A 17,443-nucleotide genomic window follows, 5' to 3' on the forward strand; every position below is an offset into this window, starting at 1 on the left:
CGGGTTTTAAATCTAAGCATGAAAATAAGTTCCAAAACAGATTCATGAAATATTTAGATAATAACAAAATATAATACTTATTAGAGTGTACTATATACAAGATTAGAGCAAAATATGTGTTACAGGCCATAAGTGCTTTGGATGGCCAGGCAGAAAATGGTAAGAGATGGCTGGCTGTAGTTATTGGGAAATGATAAGTTCCCATGTCTGTGTGTGTAAGATATAGACCAGTAAGCCTCCTATAAAAATATTCAATTTCTTTGTCACTAGCTCTACCAATGTTGGATATGGTAGAAAGCATCAACCTGATGCTTCTGGGTTAATACGATGGCAGACAAAATTGGGTTATTGATCTTGAGTAGCAAGCTGTATCTGTCATAGTAATGGATGCTTTTTCCCCCTTTTACAATCAGTGATTAGTTAGCTAATGATCACAAATAGGTTCTGATGACGGTGGGTAATGTTGTTCACATAGGGCTGTATTATGTGGAGTACATCCTAGCCCTGGAAAACTAGAACATAGACTCAATCCCATATTCAAAAAAAAAAAAAAAAAAAAAAAAAATCCCATATTCCACTTCTTTGCAGCATGCTCTGTACAGATTTTCAGTTGAATTGCATCATCCATAATCATTAGTTATTTTTTTAAATTATTTTTTTAAATCCTTACTTATTGTGGTCCTTTTATCTTAACCAAACTCTTTGCTTGCAGCTCTAATAGATGGGACTGAGATAGTGAGAATGAACAAAATAATGTTGCTTTTCTCTAAGACATTGTCTCCCTTTCATTACTTAGGTGTCTCTGTAAAGGTATTTGACATAGATCCAAACACAGGCACCCCATTAAAGGCTTTGGTACACTAACAATCATACTGAAAGCTTCAGATGCCTAGTTACAGAACTGAATGCAGCCATCAACACACTCAGAAGTCCTCACATTACGGAAAGAGATGACCACCGTCTTTCGTCACCTCAAGCTATGTAAGGATGATCTAGGATCCACCCATGCCAACTGGCAGCCAGGCACACATCAACCTGCCCAGATTCTGCACCTGCGGCAACAAGCCCAGTCAGACCAGCCGTTCTGAGAATGAGCTACTTGCCCACACACCTGCATCACAGTGGCAGACAAACGTCCTGCAAGCCGCAGCCCACCGCACTCCTACCCACACCATGCACACCTAGATGAACGCGCCTCAATATTCTTATTCACAAGGACAGAGACCTGACGCTGTGCTCCCACACGATCACAAACAAAAACACACGTGGAATTATGCATCTTGTTCATCCAGGGCAGCAAAGAGCACTTATTATACACAGGCTTTCATGCCCCGCCCAAGACCCTTGGAACAGTGGTTTGCTTTTCTCTGAGCCATGCACAAACTAGTCCTTCACCCCCGGGTGCGTGCCCAGCGTGGATAAAACAGCAACTCGGCTGCAGTCCGAGTCGCTCTTTTCAACTCTTTTCTCCGCCTGAACTCCCGGGGGACCGGGTGGCGCCGGTCGGCCACGTCCGACTCCGGTGCCCTCCCCGCCCCTGCCGCCACGGGGCGGGGCCCAGCCGTCGGCCAGGAAATGCCCAGGAGAGGGTGTCACCTGGGCAAGCCCGACGACGTGTTGATTCCCAGGATCGCCGCCTTCCCGGGTCTGGGCCTCCGAGACCCGAGACCGATAGCGCTCACCTGTTCCCCAGGCGCGGCCCCGGGGAGCCCTGGGACGCTCCGGGGACCGCTGCTCACCCTTCAACTCCACAACCATGAGCAAGTTGGGCAAATTCTTTAAAGGGGGAGGCTCTTCCAAGAGCCGAGCTGCTCCCAGCTCCCAGGAAGCCCTGGCTCGACTTCGGGAGACAGAAGAGATGCTGAGCAAGAAACAAGAGTACCTGGAAAACCGAATCCAGAGAGAGCTCAGCCTGGCCAAGAAGCACGGCAAGCAGAATAAACGAGGTAGGCTCGGGGTCTGGCCCCAGGCGTGAACTCTCCCCCTCCTACCTCCAGCCGTTTCCTTGGGGACAGTCCGATCTGGCCCACAGCACCTGTCCCCCAGGCCACCAGGTGTGCTCCCACGGCCTTTCTAGAAACTGGTAATGACCTCCCGGGGGCCCGGAGTTAGAGAGAGCTGAGCAAAGTGCAATCCTACAGGGCAAAATGTAAGGAGGCACCACAAATCTCAGTAATCAAGATGAACAATATTTTTATGCAATATTTTAAAAACTCCAAGTTGATACAAAAGCACTCATAATGAACAAAATATCAATATTTAAAATAAAAACAGGATTGGTATTATCGATTCTTTTCTGTTGCAGCTGGCCCTTATGTGTTCTGCACAGCGCTTTATTTCAAATTCATTCTGAAATGTGTTTTGTTCATCATGGATTTTTTTGCATTAATTCTGAATTTCAAAAATATTGCATTGAAATATTATTTATCTTGATTATCGATTTTTTGGGTGCCCCCTTAAATTTTGCTCCTGGCTTGTCTCACCCTGGTCCAGTCCTGCTGACTCCAATGCTAAATATCAACTTTTCTGCCGTGTGTTTGTATTTTGAATCACACATTTCAACTTGCTTGTAAATCTCCACTGAAGTGTCTTCTAGTATGTTCTGGTTTCCCTTTTCCTCAGCAGTTGAAGACTTTAGTTGGCTGTTGTGCAGTTGAGCTATTATACCAAAAAAAGTAATATCGGAGAATTAAATATTAATTCTATCACTGGCTTTTGCCACGCGGAAAGGACTTTAAGTCAGTAATGCTTCTTGGTGCTCCTCTTGCACCTTGAACCCTTTGTTCTTTGCCAGAGTTCATTGGTTTCTTCAGTGTATGGCTCTCTCTATAGAGAATAGATCTAAACGACACCCGTGGCACATATAAAAACCCAGCAAGAAGTTGAAGTGATTTGCTCTTGTAACACAAGTTCAGTGACAGACCCAGAAATAGACGTGGCAATTTAGGACTCTGCCCACCACCAAACCCTGAACTTACATCCTCAAGTTGGGCTTCTTGAGTCGTAATGAAGCCTTGGGAAGATTTAGTTTGCCCTAAATGACCCTGCCATTCTTTAACACAGGAAAGGAATCACGTCTTCTGGAGTTGACCTTGAAAATCCTGCTCTTTCCATAAAAATGCCATTTGTGCCCATTTACTACCAACAACAAAAAGGCCAAGTTTCATTTTCCTCTGCTCTTGCATGTAACTCTTGGCCACATTATAGGCTTTTTTAGAATTAAGTGCTGGTTTCTATTTTTTACTTCGTGTCTGAAATACTTTGGGATGTTATTAAATGGCAGTTTCTACAGAGAGACTATGCCAATATGACTTGCTAGGGCTTCCCTGGTGGCGCAGTGGTTGAGAATCTGCCTGCCGATGCAGGGGACACGGGTTCGTGCCCCAGTCCGGGAAGATCCCACATGCCGCAGAGCGGCTGGGCCCGTGAGCCATGGCCGCTGAGCCTGCGCGTCCGGAGCCTGTGCTCCGCAATGGGAGAGGCCACAACAGTGAGAGGCCCGCGTACCACAAAAAAAAAAAAATAATAAAAAAAAAAAAAAAAAAAAAAAAAATATGACTTGCTAAAAAGCCATTTGTTGTTCTGTCCCTGGGCCCTTCCTCTTCAGTTTGATGGTCACTCTGACATTTGATTAGAGTACCCATCAAGGTACTCTGTCAAGGGTTCTTTTTTGTTTTTTTTTTAATTTGTTATCCACTTGGATCTGTATGTAGCTTTATCTACAGTGGTTGCTCAGTAAATACTGGCTTAAAAAAATCTGAAAAATGAAACGTCTCGCTTCTATGAAGTGGTAGAAATATAGATTTGCTTTTAGAAGAAAAGAATGTAAAAATAATATAATGTTCTTGAGTTGGCAATGCACTAAATAAAGTGTCTACAAGTAGATTTTATAAAGACACCAAAAAAAAAAAAATAAAGGCAACACTAATCAGGAACATCAATCTAACTTCCTTAAATCAGAGTAGCTAAAGATGTATCAAGTGCAAATAATCAATTGGTTTCAGAAAAGCTATTTATTTTTCATCATTTATCCATGGGAACTTCATTGGAGTTAGCCCAAGCCTGGTTCTACAGTGACCCTGGAAGTAGGAAGAGTCTGGTTAGCATGAGGCCATCTGTAATCTAAACCATGGAAAGAATCCAATCACAGACCATGCATTTGAAACACTGTCAATATCAGCATCTTCCAAATAAACCAAATAACTTCATATACATATGGTTACTGTTTTCCATTAGCCCCCCAAGAAATATTTTCACACACATAATAAGGCCAAATATACTTAGTACTAAATGGGTCCTGTGCTACACAATGTCAGTGTCAGAATGGCCGCAATTTACCTGTTAATCAGAGTGACATATGTATGTGCAGTTAAAGTTTTACTTCTAGAGGTGTTTAGTCAGCTAACATGCTGTTAAGAATACTAGTTGAGTGGCCAGTTAGCATCATATCAGAAAGGGCCATACACCCAGACAGTACAAATTCTTCCACGATCTAGTTCTCTGCAGCAGAAGTTTTGACAGTCAGCATTCTCAATGTCAAAAATGGGTTTTATTGGTAAAATGAGTAACTCTTCAATTAGCATAATAAATGTTAGAAATGGGATGTCACTGGTGAAATTGTGGGTATTCTAAACATGTGGTTTGGCTGAGATAGTTTAGAGATACGTCCTTGCTCCCCACGTAAGAACAGGCATTAAGAATGTACTAGATGGGCTTCCCTGGTGGCGCAGTGGTTGAGAATCCGCCTGCCGATGCAGGAGACACGGGTTCGTGCCCTGGTCCGGGAAGATCCCACATGCCGCGGAGCAACTAAGCCCGTGAGCCATGGCCGCTAGGCCTGCGCGTCCGGAGCCTGTGCTCCGCAATGGGAGAGGCCACAGCAGTGAGAGGCCCGCGTACTGCAAAAAAAAAAAAAAAAAGAATGTACTAGGTGTATAACTAACGTTAGGATGGTACCCGGGGCTTGCTCAAATCAGTGTAGTGTCCAGTCCTTGGTTCAGGTAGATGGCTGAACTCCCACAGAGCACAGCACCCTGCCAGGGAAGGTCGCTCTCTGTGTTCAGTGAGCCTTTCGTATAAGGTGTATTAGACTAAAAGGACATAGAGCTGGGACTTCACTGAGCTCATAAACAGGTTGAGAAACTGTTTTTTGCCTGCTTGGCCAATGTATGTTTGTTTAATAAGTGTATCTGCAGATCTGAGTCTGAAACTTGCTTTCGCTGCAACTTGTAGCAAGGCTGTGCAGTGGTAGCTAATCCTTACCTCAAACCTCTTTGGCAGTTACCATAATCTACCAAAAAGAGCCTGAGTGGGCACCGCCAGACTGGTTTTGCAGCAGCCATGATATCAAGGCTCTGTTGATCTAAAAGAGGAACAGTTGAAGCAAGATCTATAATTTGGTTAAAAACTTGAGAAGAGCAGACATTCTTTAGTGCAGTTTATTCAGATTACTATGCTAGAACTCCTGCTTTTTATAAGCTAGGAATCTGCTTTGTGGAAAAGCAGATATTTTTTATACGTCACTTAATTTTGTTTCTATTTTTGCTGAGCACTGTCATCTAGAGCAGTTTTCAGTCCTGGCTGTATATGAAAGTCACCTTGACGTCTGTGGGATCCTGCCCTCATAGATTCTAATATAATTGGCTGGGGTGGAGTTTGGGCATCAATATTGTTTAAAAGTGCCCCCAGGTGATTCTGCCCTGTAGCCAGGGTCAAGGATGAGAAAACTAAATCCATGGTAATGTTAGCGGGGTAGAAATACAAGGTCTCTTAGTCTTGCAGTGCTTCCTAACTCTTTTCATATCATGGCACCCATGGGCACCGATAATATTTGTATGTGTCACTGGAATAACTAAGGACCAGCAGCTCGAGGACTCTGGACACCCCAGGCTGGAGGCCTCAGGAGCTGAAGGTATCAACATTTTAGTACATTGCAACGCCCTCCTGCCACACTAGTTGGTGGAACACCTTAGAGGTCACTGTTCTAACCTCCCTTATGAGTTTTCTTTTAAAATAAAATCATTAAGAGATGGTCTCAGGGATTTGCTTAAGTGTAATATCCCTATTCCGTTTTCATCAATGGGTAAATATCTGATAGAAAGTAACTTAGGGTTGTAGTCAAGAGCCTGGGCTTCAAAGCAGATAGCCCTGGGTTTGATTCCTGGCCCTGTCCTGCCACTTAGAAACAGTGTGACTTTAGACCATTGACTTGGCCTGAGCCTCAGTCTCTTCATCTGCATAATGGTGGTGATAAAGTTGATCGTCAAAGCTGTGATGATTAACGACATCACTGTGTAAAGCCCTCCATTCAGCACTTTATATACATTACCCTTTGTGATAACATAGCATTTTTTCTTTTTAAAAGCTGACATGAGTTTCCTAGTAAGATCCACATACTGGCTCAAATTTGTCTTCTGGAATAGCATGGAATAAATCTACTCCATCTGTCATGTGAAGACCTTTCACATAGTTGAGGGCCGCAGTCACTTGCCTGAGTCTCCTGTTCTGCAGCCCCACCTCTGTCACTTCCTCAGTTACCGCTTCCCGTGCTGAGGTTTGCTCACCAGGGCAGGTCAGTCAGGGTGAGACGAGTGAGGCCCTGAGAGTGAGTGCCCCTTGACCTCCTCCCCCTCGGTACCACCGTGCTCTCTCCCCTCACCCTGTGGTGGCCCTGTTGCTTACCTTTTCCCAGGCAGAACAAGAAATCCAAATATGTAACTACGTGAAAAGGGGTGGATCCAGGCTGGAGTTTTCACTAGGACTCAGGCTGTTGGGAAGTGGACTTACAGAGGTGAGAGGTTGGGACAGAGAGGAAGTGAATTTGACCAAAATCCCTCCTCAGTATCATTTCACAGGATTCCGGTGACAACTTGGAGCTGAGGTCGTTCAACCTCTTTGCCAGGTTTCTGTTTGGTGAAATGAGACCTCAAGGCAGGGAGTCTTGTGTGCATAGCTGGCTCACTTTGAGCCCTGAGGTGTTTGGGGGCAAGGATGAATTTGTTTTCAGAGTCATGATGCAGTTTGGGGCTTCCTTGGAGTTAGGATGTGTGCACAGTCCCACTAGTTTAGCTCAATGTTGGAATCTCTTTGGGCTTTTTATGATAGTTGTCACAGAGCTGAAGTCTGCAATCTCAGACACCGGGGACCAGAAGAACTGGGTAAAGAGAACTACATCGGTATCAGCTGGTCGAGTGCCAAACTAGTGAGGGCAAAAGCATGGCTCAGGTAAGAGGAGACAGGCACAGACCGCAGGACCCGGATGGAGGTTCCCCTGGGAGATATCACTTACCTGGCGACCTCTTTTCTTAATAGAATTTCTCAAAATGTGGGCCTCAGATCAGCTGCATCAGAAGCCCTGGAGGATGCTGGTTAAAATGTATACTCAGAAGGGCGCCCCTAAAAATTCTAATTTAGGGTTGAGTGTAGAGTTCAGAAACCTGAACTTTGAATAAATAACTCAATGATTCTGATGCAATTTGAGAACCTGTATGTATTATTTAATGGGTCGTAAAACTGGGAGGCACTATCTCTGCTCTCCTTTCTTCCTCACCCCTTCTGTTCTCTTGTTTCTCCTCTCCTCTGGCATCACTCAGATACCCGGATGAAAAATAAACCTCCCGCTGTGTTAACTGCGAAGAAACATTCCCAGAGCTTCTGACAAGTCATCTTATGCACCAGAATTAGTTTTCTTTAGGGAAGTGTATAGGGTACTATAACTCCACAATCGTTGTGCAGGGTCCCAGAGTCCCCCAGTATTTAAATTACAACCAAGCATCACAATAGTGTTCTGTTTGCCTCTGATTATCCAATTGTTGGACCACACTGTGAGTATTCTGGGGCCAGGGAAAAGAATTTTATTCCTGGGGCATCCAATACCTGGATCTTATTCTCAGGTCAACTTCCCATTTCTCTTCTGGAAAAGACAGATCAATAGAAATGCGACCCTCCCTCAACCTCCACCCTCAATTTCCTGCCTTACCTCGGGAGTTCCCGTCAGGCTTTACCCTCTGGTGGGGGACGGGGACTTAAAATGTCTGGACCAGTCCTGGGAGCCCTATTCACTTAAACTGTAATTTTAAAACTTCTCGCTTTCTTAATACCTCCCACTCCTCTCTGAGCCCTGGCAAGGATCCAGGGCTGACACCCTCACTCATGCACTTAGGAACTGACCGGCTCAGAATGCCTTGGGTTTCTTGTCTCTTTTGTTCTGCAGACACAGCTTCAGTTTGTATCTGCCTTTTCAGATGCCTTATCAGTTGCTTTTTCTACAACTGGCCTTGGAAAGAATTAAAAATACCAGCCAGATTTACCCTTCCCCCCCTTTTTAAAATCAATATTTTAAACTTGCATTCCGTGTTTTACATGTATTTCTATTCAATATCATCTTATTTTCAGTTGCCTTAAAATTAAGATTTTAAAATTCCAATTTCATTGGCTTATATATGAGCCATTTCTTTTGGTTGAATCAGTCACAAATTTATTCAGCTGCCTTTTTTGTTGTTGTCCAAGTATCAAAATGTATTGAATAAGACAGAACCAAGGACAGAAGCTCATGACACCCCACTAGAGACTTCATTCCAGGATCACCTCTGCATGATAGCGATGATGTTTCATGTAAGATACAGCTAAGGCATGATTACCAGTTTGACACCTCAGCACTCAGTGAGTTCAGTTATTCATCTAGCTATGAATACACCTGACCTCTATCTTTAGCCCACACCATCTCATTTCTGTAATTTTTTTTTCTTTTTTCCCTAACAATGCCTCAGTATACCTTGCGAATTACATTCCTAAAACCAAACTATATTCACACACCTCTGGTTCACAATGCTGGTTTATGAACTGGTAGTGTGTTAACTTCATCAGATTCACCAGGAAAGCTTTTTAAGATGCCACAGCAGGAGATTCTGTTTCAAGAGATCTGGGATAAGGTTTAGAATTCTGGTACTCATAGCTTTCTGGGTGATTTTGGTATGTATAAGGTTAGAAGGCCCGTGGGTGGTCCATTTATTTTCTTTTGTCATCATCCAGTAACCCAAAGAAAAGAAGCCCATGAGATTAGTTTTTGAACTAAATTTTCATCTTGTGAACTCGTATTGGCTTCTAGTTACCACTGGCTTCTTTTCTACTTCCTCAGAAACTAGAGTATAGAGTGTATCTGTCCTAGAATCATTCTTTTTTATTTAACATCTTTATTGGAGTATAATTGCTTTACAATGGGTGTGTTAGTTTCTGCTTTACAACAAAGTGAATCAGTTATACATATACATATGTTCCCATATCTCTTCCCTCTTGAGTCTCCCTCCCTCCCACCCTCCCTATCCCACCCTCTAGGTGGTCACAAAGCACCAAGCTGATCTCCCTGTGCTATGCGGCTGCTTCACACTAGCTATCCACCCTACGTTTGGAAGTGTATATATGTCCATGCCACTCTCTCACTTTGTCACAGCTTACCCTTCCCCCTCCCCATATCCTCAAGTCCATGCTCTAGTAGGTTTGTGTTTTATTCCCATCCTACCCCCAGTCTCTTCATGACATTCTGTTTTTCTTAGATTCCCTATATATATGTTAACATATGGTATTTGTTTTTCTCCTTCTGACTTACTTCACTATGTATGACAGACTCCAGGTCCACCCACCTCACTACAAATAACTCAGTTTCATTTCTTTTTAAGGCTGAGTAATATTCCATTGTATATATGTGCCACATCTTCTTTATCCATTCATCTGTTGATGGACACTTAGGTTGCTTCCATGTCCTGGCTATCGTAAATAGTGCTGCAATGAACATTTTGGTACTTGACTCTTTTTGAATTATGGTTTTCTCAGGGTATATGCCCAGTAGTGGGATCGCTGGGTCGTATGGTAGTTCTATTTGTAGTCTTTTAAGGAACCTCCATACTGTTCTGCATAGTGGTTTTATCAATTTACATTCCCACCAGCAGTGCAAGAGGGTTCCCCTTTCTCCACACCCTCTCCAGCATTTATTGTTTCTAGATTTTTGGATGATGGCCATTCTGACCGATGTTAGATGATATCTCATTGCAGTTTTGATTTGCATTTCTCTAATGATTAATGATGTTGAGCATTCTTTCATGTGTTTGTTGGCAATCTGTATATCTTCTTGGGAGAAATGTCTATTTAGGTCTTCTGCCCATTTTTGGATTGGGTTGTTTGTTTTTTTGTTATTGAGCTGCATGAGTTGCTTATAAATTTTGGAGATTAATCCTTTGTCAGTTGTCTCATTTGCAAACATTTTCTCCCATTCTGAGGGTTGTCTTTTGGTCTTGTTTATGGTTTCCTTTGCTGTGCTAAAGCTTTTAAGTTTCATTAGGTCCCATTTCTTTATTTTTGTTTTTATTGCCATTACTCTAGGAGGTGGGTCAAAAAGGATCTTGCTGTGATTTATGTCATAGAGTGTTCTGCCTATGTTTTCCTCTAAGAGTTTGAAAATTTCTGGCCTTACATTTAGGTCTTTAACCCATTTTGAGTTTATTTTTGTGTATGGTGTTAGGGAGTGTTCTAAGTTCATACTTTTACATATACCTGTCCAGTTTTCCCAGCACCACTTATTGAAGAGGCTGGCTTTTCTCCACTGTATATTTAGAATAATTCTTTCAAGTATCTGTGGTACACATTTTGACAGTTTGCTGACCTATCATATTGGGTTGGCCAAAAAGTTCATTCGGGCATGGAAAAAAAACCTGAGCAAACTTTTTGGCTAACCCATAGCTTCTTCTATGAGGGTAATTGGGACTGTTTCTTATGTTATATAACTTTACATCTAGTTTATTTTTTTCCTTCATGAATTTGAAGCAATAGTATAAATATTGGAACATTCATTTGTTATTATTCTTCATTTAAATTCCACAAAGCTGGAATAGAGCACCATATTTTGGGAAATATTTACATTCAGCAACAATATAATTTTCCTTGATTTATGCTATTTTGCAGTTTACTGAATCAGCCACAATAAAATAGAATAAGGTAGAAAAGTTAAAACTAAACCATGATTATGCCAAAATCATATGATTTATGCGGTTTCAAGAAACTACAACAGGAGATTACTGTGAATGGTCCTCAGATGTACTTAGTATTACTAGTATGTTTCTCAGTATTTATGGCTACTTATTTCAGATCAGATTTTATTTTCAAGATAACAGAATAAAAGACAACTCAAAACACATAATACTGTAACCTATGCCTATAAGGCAAAGCATCTGATTCTGAGTTTTAAAGTTTTTGATGCTTTGCTTTGGGGGTTAGTTTTGGAAAGGACATGAATAATCTATTTTGGTATTCATTTTTTGTACTATGCTTAAGTACACGTGAATCTATTTGTGCTCTTAAGGGACAAAATTATCACAATCACTTAAAATATATAGATAATATAGAGGTTTTATTTTTTAAAACTACACTCTCAATCCTCTGCTTTAGCAAACTATAGCCAGAACTTATAGTATATCCCAGTAATTTTAGTTTCACCTACTTTTTCTGCCTATAATTTTATAGAAGTTCTAACACATACACAATTGCTCAAAAATTTGCAGAAGGTGAAGGAAAAAAAAAACAAGAGTCTGGAATAAATATAGAGCAAATAGTAAACCCTTTCCTGAGTAACTGACTTTCTTGTACCAGAGATTTTAATTACTTACCTCAAACAAGTGGTATTAATAGAGAATTACTTATTGGAAATATTTAGGACTTACTACGAAGTTTATATGGTCATACTTTAAAGCAGTAAGAACTCTTAAACCTGGACCAGTGGCTGTCTCAGCCCACTGCTAAGCCCTTTTCTCAAATATTTCTATCTTGTGGGAATTTCCAGTGAGAGGATGGGGAATAGCTAAAGCCCTGCCCATCATCTGCTCTGTGCAGCCTCCAACACATCTTCTCAATCTAGCAGTCGAGTGACTTAAATAGCAACAGTGTAATTGCTACCCTCAAACAAAACAAACCCAAAAAGGCAAGCAAGGAGGAGTGGTGGTTTTAAAAGTATAGGAAAGGAAAAGTTGATTATTCTCTGTTAAAAGTTGGGAATCCTTGTATTAGAAGTTATTTAAAAACTTATAATTGAATGTCAACCCCTGAGCTTAAATTAATAAAGTTTACAGTTTTATATTTGGCTTACATATGAAGTTAGAGAAATAAAATTGTGCGACCAAACATTTGACAAGCATTTTGGACATTTCATTCTCTATTTGAATATGAATTTCTAGTGAATCTTTTTGGTTCTTTCACAGAGCGCTATATGCTGCACAGTCATAATGGGTGTGTCTTCTTTGCTGTAGCAGGAACATTGTTCAACAGGCCTTTCTCAGTGAGCAGTCCTATTTATATTACCATTCTTTTTGTATATTTCATTCATGTAAAATGAAAGTCAGTATAACCTTGTAGTTTGAACAAAGATATTCTCCTAACTCAGAACTTCTACTGTGTTGACTGAAGCAAGAAAAACAAGTTATGATTATGTTAAGCCAGTTTACACATATTTCAAAGATCATATACACAAGAACCTATGTTTTGTCATTTTTTGAGCAGTTTGACAACTTTTATTCATGTAAACTATATTTACGTAAACTATTAAATTTGTTGAGTGTTTTTCTCTCACTTACATTTGAAAAACTAAAGAATAGTACATAGAGTTCATCACCAATGTCAAAGTAAACCTTTCTTCAATAATTTACGTTAGTAATAGTCACCTTGCTTTGAGGATAAGAATTATTTATTCCTCCAGATGTTTTTTTTCTTATTTTGTATTCCTCCAGATTTGTTGGTCATAGGATCTCTGGGGAATAATCATAGAATCATAGCAGTGGGAGCTAATGGGGGATCTAGGGGTAAAGTTTGTTGGTTCTCAGGAGCACCTACAAGCCATGGGTACAGTAGTTGGAACTATTGGTGCATCATATGAACAAGGAATACTTATTTACAAGTAGAAAATAGAACCACTTTACACACACACACACACATACACATATATACATATATAGATACATATATACATATACACACATGCACATATAAACACATGCATATACACGTATTCATATGTACAGACATACACAAAGGTACACACGCAGCATACAAAATTATATCCATAGGTACCTATGTCTACCCTGTAGAATGAAGAATAATCAGCTGTTTCTGAGTTTTTCTATTTAATATTTGCTGGTTTCATGTTCATACTTTTTCCTCTATATTCTAGGCAATAGCAGGCCCATAAAGGTTACCAATTTGTGAGGTTACTAATAATACTAGTAGCAAGTAGAAAACTTATTCATTCAATTGGTTATATATTCTGCCTGGTCACTTAACTAGGTCTTCACAAAGAATGTCAAGTAGATTTTAATTAATACATTGGTATAGTGTTCCAATAACAAGTTAATTTTACTTGCCTGGAAATTGACCTTATGAAAAATAGGAATTTCGGTGGATATTTAAAATGAGTCTTTTTTACAGAGTGAAGTAAGTCAGAAAGAGAAAAACAAATATCATATATTAATGCATATATGTGGAATCTAGAAAAATGGTATAGATGATCTTATTTGCAAAACAGAAATAGAGACACAGACATAGAGAACAAATGTATGGATACTGAGCGGGAAATGGGGGAGTGGGATGAAATGGGAGATTGGGATTGACATATACACACTACTATGTGTAAAATAGATAACTAATGAGAACCTACTGTATAGCACAGGGAACTCTACTCAGTGCTCTGTGGTGACTTAAATGGGAAGAAAATCCAAAAAAGGGGGGATATACGTACATGTATGGATGATTCACTTTGCTGTACAGCAGAAATTGACACAGCAGTCTAAAGCAACTATAATCCAATAATATTTTTTTAATTTTAAAAAAAGGAAAAAATAAATAAAATGAGTCTTTTATGCAAGCATGTCTTCCTTTTTTGGCAACTCAGGCCTAACAGCACTTTCAGGTCATGACATTCCCCTCTCAGATTTATCTCCTCTGTTAATCTCTTGGGTGACATCCTGGCAGTAAGAACTGCCTTATCTCCAAAAGTAAGTGTGAGCTTTTTAGGATGAGGAGAGGAACATCGTTTCTGTTGGACAATAACTTCCATTTTCCTTGTCTCTTTCTATCTTTCTGCAGATGGCTAGGGCCACCTCTTTGTAATCCTTTACACTTTATAATATTAATCAATCACTCTTTTTTTAACACAAAATTCAGTACATTACTGGCTCGCTTACAGCAATATTCCTCCTCCAAATGCCCTTTCCTCAGAATACCTCTTGTTTACTTTCTCCAATCTCATTCCTTTTAGACTGTTTTCTCAAGCATCTGCTTTGCCATTGTATAACGAGCTACATCACTTCCGTGGTCTAATCTTCTTTTAGCTTGCTATTTACCCTTTTTAATGACATTTAATATTGGCCAGACCTCTGAAAGTGTGATCTTACTTACTTATAAGTTCCAGCTAGTGTGGCAAACTGGTGTGATTTGCTCTGGTTTCTCAGCCAGAAACTTTACATCATTTAGTAAAGAGATTTGCAGTAGGGGAGAGGGTCAGCGGCTAGAAGTAATATGTTTCATCGTTCATGCTTCTTACTGGGCAGTGTGTTTGAGCATCTGTGCAGACAGTCACCCTGGCTGCATTACCTTCCGTGTGAGGTCTTCCCTTACCCTACAGAGAGAGTGTAGCGTGTACATTCCTCTGTGTATCCACTGTGCCTTGTACATGTCTCTTCCTCAATGTCTCCTATGCTACTTGAAGTGAAGGATGTACCTTATATCCTGTAAGATGGTAGGTGCTTAATAAATGCTTGTTGAATGATGAATAAGTGATTGAATGCCCGTTTTATATTTTGCCTCCTCTGAGATTGTAGCCTTATTTCTTTGCCCCCGCAGTGCCAAGCATGTGGTGGATCTCCAGTGCATACCTGTGGAGTGACTGAAATGAACGGATGAAGGATATTTTTTTAAAATGACGAAGGCGAAAATTCATAATGGGTTGGCCCTGGACAAATAAATGAATGTCAGAATTTTCTAATATTTCCCCAGCTGTTTCCAATCTAACCTGTGACTTTGAACAGAAACATTTTGTTTTTATTCCATTTATGGAATGCTCATGGTGATGCTTACTCAGATTGTGTTTTTCAAGAACTATAATGAGTTGCCATAAATAGAACTATTGTTTGATGAATGAAGTGAGTTGTATGTAAGAACAGGGCTTACGTGGAAGTTTCTCAAATAAAACAACACGGTTATGAAGACTTCCCAGTTAAAAGCAAAAGAGGACATAACCAGTTATGAGTGGCATATCACTTAAACACTCTCTGGGATTCAGTCTTGCAAGCTTCATCTTTTTAGGCCTTCTCTAGAAATCATCTGTTCCTGGGAGAGAGTAGAGCTGTCGTAATTCAGTTTCATATTTCACAGATAGGTTTGTTTGTAGTCACTAGATATGATGGTTCCTAAAATGTTCTTCCTTTTTTGCCAACTAATAGATGAACAATGCACGGATTTATACACCTTGAACGAGCAAAGAACAGATTGACGGTTCCAATCAAGATGCCGTATACAGTATCTAAGCAATGAAACTGCAACTCTTTTCTGCTATTTGAAGTTATTTTTCATAGATGACTGAAAGCCTTCCTCCTCTGGCAATGTGGTAAAGTTGCAGAGGGCTAGTTGAATTTTGGTTCAAATGGGTAATTCTTACCTTTCAGTCCCAGTTCTCAATGGGCTGTATAGTAAGGGCTCTTCGTGTATCCCTTTGCAGCAGTACCTACCGGACATTGTTCTGCAGCTCTGTCGCTGAAGGAACAACACTGTAATACAAAGAGACAAAACCCCTGGAAGTTTCTCCCCCACAAAGGAATACAATAGATTCCTTTGTTTTAGAAAGAATGTTTTCCAGGTTTCATCAGCTGCCTAAAAGCACATGTAGGAGCTTGGCAGATTGAATTGCACATTCTGCATAGGTTAAATTACATGCCTCAAAAAGTGTCCTTCTTTGCTAAATCAGGAGTGATGCTTTATTTGAAACATTTGTCGAATGTCTTTGAAAAAAATACAGCTGTTTCTTTCCTAAATTGGTTATTAGAAAACAAAGTTAAAGCCTGTCCCTCTCATGGTGGGCCCATGGCATCATCATTTCACATGAGAAACAGCTCACAGGGATACTCCTCACATACACCTTTTGACTCTTTGGAACAGAAGCCTCCGGGCTTAGTGTTTGGGAGAAACATACTGTGCCAGATAGAAGCCACAAGAAGTGTCAGGTGTCCTGGGGCCAGATCCAGCCATACAGAAATCATCTGTTTTGCTCACACAAGGTTTTTTTTTGAAAAATATAGCTCAGCTTTTAAATTTGAAGGATTTGGGATGCAAATCCAAAATCTCTTGCTTCTTTTGATGATGTGGAAGTCTGGGCATGAAGTCTGCATGGCACCCAAGGACTGGAGCCCAGTGATGTTGCTTCCGTAGATCAGGCTTAATCTCTCCTGGTCTCCAGAGTTCCCACTTCTTCCTGTTGGCTCTTTGATACTGGAGCCAGTGTGACGGCCATTTATCGTCACTCTTGCACTATATTTTACTGTTATAATAGAGGAATATTCCTCTATCTCTTTCTCACAGGTGAGAAAACAAAGAAGACCTTTCCCCTTAACCTCTCTCTCTCTCCTTCACTTACTTTCTTTTTTTTAAACATCTTTATTGGAGTATAATTGCTTTACAATGGTGTGTTAGTTTCTGCTTTACAACAAAGTGAATCAGTTATACATATACATATGTCCCCATATCTCTTCCCTCTTGCGTCTCCCTCCTTCCCACCCTCCCTATCCCACCCCCCTAGGTGGTCACAAGGCACTGAGCTGATCTCCCTGTGCTATGCAGCTGCTTCCCACTAGATACCTATTTTACGTCTGGAAGTGTATATATGTCCATGCCACTCTCTCACTTTGTCACAGCTTACCCTTCCCCCTCCCCATATCCTCAAGTCCATTCTCTAGTAGGTCTGTGTCTTTATTCCCATCCTGCCCCTAGGTTCTTCATGACCTTTTTTTCCTTAGATACCATATATATGTGTTAGCATACGGTATTTGTTTTTCTCCTTCTGACTTACTTTACTCTGTATGACAGACTCCAGGTCCATCCACCTCACTACAAATAACTCAATTTCGTTTCTTATTATGGCTGAGTAATATTCCATTGTATATATGTTCCACATCTTCTTTATCCATTCATCTGTTGATGGACACTTAGGTTGCTTCCATGTCCTGGCTATCGTAAATAGTGCTGCAATGAACATTTTGGTACTTGGCTCTTTTTGAATTATGGTTTTCTCAGGGTATATGCCCAGTCGTAGGATCGCTGGGTCGTATGGTAGTTCTATTTGTAGTTTTTTAAGGAACCTCCGTACTGTTCTGCATAGTAGCTGCATCAATTTACATTCCCACCAACCATGCAAGAGTGT

At 40.6% G+C, this 17,443-nt stretch overlaps 1 protein-coding gene across 1 annotated transcript in view; it reads left to right on the top strand.

Moving 5' to 3' along the window:
• The first annotated feature begins 1,393 nt into the window (after positions 1–1,393).
• CHMP4C (charged multivesicular body protein 4C) overlaps positions 1,394–17,443 on the top strand; it is a 31,225-nt gene continuing 15,175 nt past the window's right edge. Inside the window, exon 1 of the mRNA XM_059042706.2 lies at positions 1,394–1,946. Coding sequence (XP_058898689.1) covers positions 1,757–1,946 — 190 coding nt within the window. The 5' untranslated portion in view covers positions 1,394–1,756. The remainder of the gene's footprint in view (positions 1,947–17,443) is intronic.

Source organism: Kogia breviceps, chromosome 17 (assembly GCF_026419965.1).
Source record: "Kogia breviceps isolate mKogBre1 chromosome 17, mKogBre1 haplotype 1, whole genome shotgun sequence".
NCBI classification, from domain to species: domain Eukaryota; kingdom Metazoa; phylum Chordata; class Mammalia; order Artiodactyla; family Physeteridae; genus Kogia; species Kogia breviceps.